General features: G+C 36.0%; 1 protein-coding gene across 4 annotated transcripts in view; it reads right to left on the reverse strand.

Moving 5' to 3' along the window:
* Positions 1–3,249: 3,249 nt before the first annotated feature.
* Positions 3,250–5,092, reverse strand: part of LOC103387765 (endoplasmic reticulum junction formation protein lunapark-B-like) — a 15,941-nt gene continuing 14,098 nt past the window's right edge. For all 4 annotated transcript variants that reach the window (XM_008322534.3, XM_025060859.1, XM_008322532.3 and 1 more), the window contains one exon: positions 3,250–4,183. In XM_008322534.3, coding sequence (XP_008320756.1) covers positions 4,017–4,183 — 167 coding nt within the window. In that variant the 3' untranslated portion in view covers positions 3,250–4,016. The remainder of the gene's footprint in view (positions 4,184–5,092) is intronic.

Here is a 5,092-nt window from a genome sequence, read left to right on the forward strand (position 1 = left end):
AAAAAAAAAACATATAAATTTACACATATAAGTGAGTAACATATTTACCGGATACACAAGAACACAGAAAGATTTTGTACCGTAAATGCTTATTTATATACCTGAACTGATTGTTTCCGAACAGTGCCTGTAACACGGCAGTAAAAGTGCCGGTCGAACAAAACAGAAAAGTAATTGATAGCTTAATTCATCTTCCTCCTGCGCACTGAAACCGCTGAAGTCGTCTTCTTCAGTGTCGGAGTTGAACAGCCTCAGAAAAACTTCGTCACATACCGTTTTAGTCTCTCTCCGTGTCACTGTCATCCCGAGGTAAAGGTGCGCTGCTCTCTTCTTCCCGCTGCCGTCTCCAACGTCTCACCATGGATTCATTAACGCCAAGCTTACGTGCAGTAGCCCTATTTCCTCCCTGGCTAGCCAGATCGATGGCCCTTAACTTAAAAGCTGCGTCATACGAACTTCTTCGTGTGCTTTCCATGATGAAAATAATTCACTGTCGTGCTAAATAAAAACTAGCGTGTTCTTCTTTGCACTGACTTCCCCTGTCTGTCTTGTTTTTGCACTTCCTGCTAGAACGCCCCCCGGTGTTAGAACGCCCCCTGGAGTTAGTAGTGGTTAGTAGTTTAAGTATAGGCAGCACATGTTCTTTGTGCTTTTTGCCAGAGGGAGTTTTTTTTCAGCCTTACATTTTCTATGTTTACCTTTTGCTTACCTTGTTTTGTTTTTTTTTTTACCCCCTCCCCTTGTCTCACTCAGACAAAAGATAATATCTGATCTTCAACACCTACGGGCAGACATCGTATTTATACAGGAAACTCATCTAAAAATGGATTATGTAAATTATCTTAAAAGAAGGTAGGTTGGCCAACTGTACCACTCACGGTTTAATGTCAAGGCCAGAGGCACTGCGATCCTTATACACAAAGATGTCGCATTTCAGGCGTTGTTGCGACATCTGTGTTATTGTTGCTTGACAGCTATTCTCTCTTCCATTCATTCTTGTAAATGTTTACGTCCCAAATCTTGATGATTACAACTTTTTCACCAAACTGTCATACCCACTTATAATAACTAAAACCCTTGTAAAACCAAGGAGACGGTGACTGATTTCCATAGGAGAGCCTCCCACCACTTTGTGAACCAGTGAACATTCAGGGCAACGACAGAGATGGTCGAGGATCACAAATAACTGAGTGTTCACTTGAACAATAAACTGGACTGGTCTACAAACACTGGTGTCCTGTAAAGGAACGGTCAAAGTCGTCTCCACCTACTGAGGAGACTGAGGTGTGTAGGACACTCCTCAGAACCTTTTATGGCTCTGTGGTGACTTCTGCACTATTCTACACAATCATCCGTTGGGGGAGTGGTTTAACCTCTACAGAGAAAAATCATCTGGAGAAGCTGGTTAGGAGAGCCAGATTGGTTGCAAACTGTCCCTTAGAGACTCTGGAAGATGTGGGAGAGAGGAGGATTTTAGCCAAGCTAAAATCCGTTGCTGCAACTAAACACTTTCGGATGTCTTTCCCCCATCAGCCATCAGACTGTTTAATGCACAACTATAGTACTGTTCTGGTCTTTCAACATATAACAATCTTTCAACCAATATTGTTTACATATACCAAGCCTGTACATAGTTACACTGCAAATTGTTTGTATTTTTATACTCACTTCACTTTATTTTTCCCTGCAGGTCACTTTAAAGTTTGATATTTATATCACCATGTAAATACCATGTCTACCCTGCTGTTACTTTACTTTTAGTACTACATGTCTATCCTGCTGCTGTAACAACTGAATTTCCCAAGTGTGCGATGAATAAAGTCTAATCTTATCTCCATTACGTTTTATTTTTTTGTCAAACCAAATGATCCATATTTCCCACCAGAAAAGCGTGAGCCTATAGCAGTGGCATAAACACAAATAATAATTTCTCTATTAACAGTACAAAAAAACTTTGTGGAATGAAGTCCTATTTTTTTTTTTAATAAAAAAAAGCATCACAGATTTCTGTAATAGCAGGTCTAGTAAAAAAAAAAAAAAATTTTCCTTTATTCAGCTAATTTAATCTGAACCTACACAAAAGTGATCTTGTTCTGTAGTAATAAATACAGATATCAAATTAAAATACTTATTACGAACAGTATCCCAACTCTTATTGCATAGTTCCACATGTCCCCCCCTTAAATAGTCTTTTATTTTCATGCCATGCGCTGCGATTGTGTTGGTGTCACTTATGAAAATAACATTTTTTGACATTTTTAAATCCTAAGTGTCGCATCGTTATGACTCTAAAAAAAAAATCATCAATAAAAGTGGTTACATGCGCATATGCCACTATATACTACTTACTACAACTTTCATTCGTACAGTATTTGTGGGTTTTTTTCTCATAAATAAAGGAGAATACAGGAAACTACCCCTCACTTTGAGTTTTGCTTTAATTTAAGAGATACAAATATAGATCTAATTAAACAGAAATTGTAACTGCAACTTGACAGCCTAGGATTTTAAATGAATGCTTTTAATTTAAGGTCATCAAATAAATAGTTACAATAAAAATAAAAAAAAACACCACGTTATATTTTTATCATGTTTTAAAAACAGAATAACGATTTCTAAAGCAAAAAAGAGAAGCATTTGAAGAGATAGTGGCAAATAGTTAGGTTATCAGTGTTTACACATGCTTCACATTTGGCAGCTTATGCTGTAATATAAAATACAATAGCATCAAAAGGCACATGCATCATCGTATGACAGTGGAAAATATACGCTCAACTGCTAGGCTTCAGATTTTCAACTTAAAGAAAAACTACAGAGATGCAGTGACACATAATTACTTACTTATTTACTTTAAATTAAGTTTAGAAGGTGCTTTAAACAATCGATTCAGATAACCTAACGGTACTGTGTATAAGATGAATAATACAGTTGAGAAGTCACCTTCTCCGGCTGTAACATCTAAACCTCAGCTTTCAAATTTATCTCCAACTGCTTCACCTTAACTGTCCAATCTGATTTGCTTGATTATAATCCTGTCCATCCTGTTGATTCTTTGTGAAAATCTTTATCTATTTCTTTATCTACAACGTCCAACTTTTAATCCGGCATGCCAAACTTGTCTGAATGATATTATTCATTTCTATGAACATTATACTTCTGCCTTTTCCCTGCAATGTTCACATTTCTCCAGTAGATGGCATAGAAAAAGCTTAAAGCATTTTAGCATTTATGACCTTTATTTACATGTCATTTTTTTTTTTGAGTTCCCACGCCTGCTCTAAACCATACACGATAGCAGGTCTGATTGGTGGAATAATGCGAACCCGATGACCATAACATGACTCTATTGGATCAAAGGAGGTGTTAAACCATACCTTAGGCCTGAACGCAAAAGACTACACAAATCTCTGCAATACAAGTAGCTGTTCTTTCTACTAGTGTGTTGCCATGGTTACATAAACCCATCCTCAGGGTGGAGGAGGCACACAGTGGCTCATTACCATCACTAGACTAACACAAATGAGAGTTTAGGACAAATCTGCTAAACAGGTCTGTAAGGAACGATCTGTTTTAGACCCAAGCATGTTACTAAGTGAATTTGCATAAAAGTGGTAAAAGTATGTTCCCCTAAAATATCACTGCTCAACTTCAAACAGCTATTGAATAACAAAGTGACAGTCTGAGATAAAAAACAGACGTTTTGATCTAAAATAACTCATATACCAGCTGCCCAGTTAATAGCACACAATAATCACAAAGTGATAAAACTAAGTTAGGTTGCTAGCATGTACAGTACACGACAGCGACATTTGCTGAATACTTTTTGGATAAGCAGCCTTTGGAATTTACCTTATGAATCTACGGTATGTAGCCGCCAGTCTAACATTTCAAGTCATGCCAGACAAAAAAATTAAAACGCCTTTCAATCAAATAAAGGGCAACCTACCGGGACAACACTACGGTAGTCGTCATACTTGTTTAAACAGATATCCGAGCTTCAGCTTGATATTGTGCAGCTATGGCTGTGGTGTCTCTGTCTCACAGGCATCATCTTGTTTCCTTTGCTTTTCTTCCTCTTCTGGAACGTGTCCGTTCCCCTCCGGATTCTGAATTTCCTCTTGCTCTGAATCACTCTTGCTAGTTACTTCTCTGGAAGAACCCATGTCTGTAATTTCTTTTTCATCTATGGAAAGAATAAATGCACAACAAATAGTAGTTAGACAGGAGACAGACAGAGTATCTATAACCAAACGAGCATTTACAACACAAGCTTTTGATCTAAAAACAATAAGTGGTAATTCAAAGGAAACAAGCAGTGTTTTTTTTTTTTTAAAGATTGAAAACATGGATTTTTATTTCCCTTTGTTAAAAAGCAATATCCTAAAAGCCAAAACATTAACATGGTTTTATAGTGTAACAGTTATCATTATTATTATAGCCTTACATGCAGAAGAAGGTTCAGGGTTCGAGATTTTAAATAAGATAGCTTCTGTACACCTTCCTGGTCATAAATGTCCACACAAAAACTTTCATAATGTTTTTTGCTTCAGTTTATCAACGTCAGCCCTGATAAAAACGATTTCTTATCTAATTACTTTATGATTTGACTAGTATGACAACTATTTGAAATATGTAAATAAATTACAAAATACAAAAAAAAAAGTGATCATATTCTGTATAATTAATGACATGGTGATGTGGAATCAGTAGTCGTCAAAGTATCTGATGTGTCCAAAAATTTAGACACAAGTTAGTTTTGACATTACAATAGTTTTGCATTACTCCGTTCTACAACAGCACTCATGTCTCGATCGAATTTTCTAGTCTTTTTTTTTTAATGAATTTTCCCCATTAAAAAAAACAACCTAAAAACCAATTAACAAATTATTTGGTTATATTAATATATATATATATTTCTGGGTGGCTGGAACGAATTAATTGGTTTTTAGGTTTTTATATATATATATATATATTTCTGGGTGGCTGGAACGAATTAATTGGTTTTTAGGTTTTTATATATATATATATATATTTCTGGGTGGCTGGAACGAATTAATTGGATGGATGAATATATATATATAGAGAGCGAGAG

This window comes from Cynoglossus semilaevis, chromosome 12 (genome assembly GCF_000523025.1).
Source record: "Cynoglossus semilaevis isolate Cse_v1.0 chromosome 12, Cse_v1.0, whole genome shotgun sequence".
NCBI classification, from domain to species: domain Eukaryota; kingdom Metazoa; phylum Chordata; class Actinopteri; order Pleuronectiformes; family Cynoglossidae; genus Cynoglossus; species Cynoglossus semilaevis.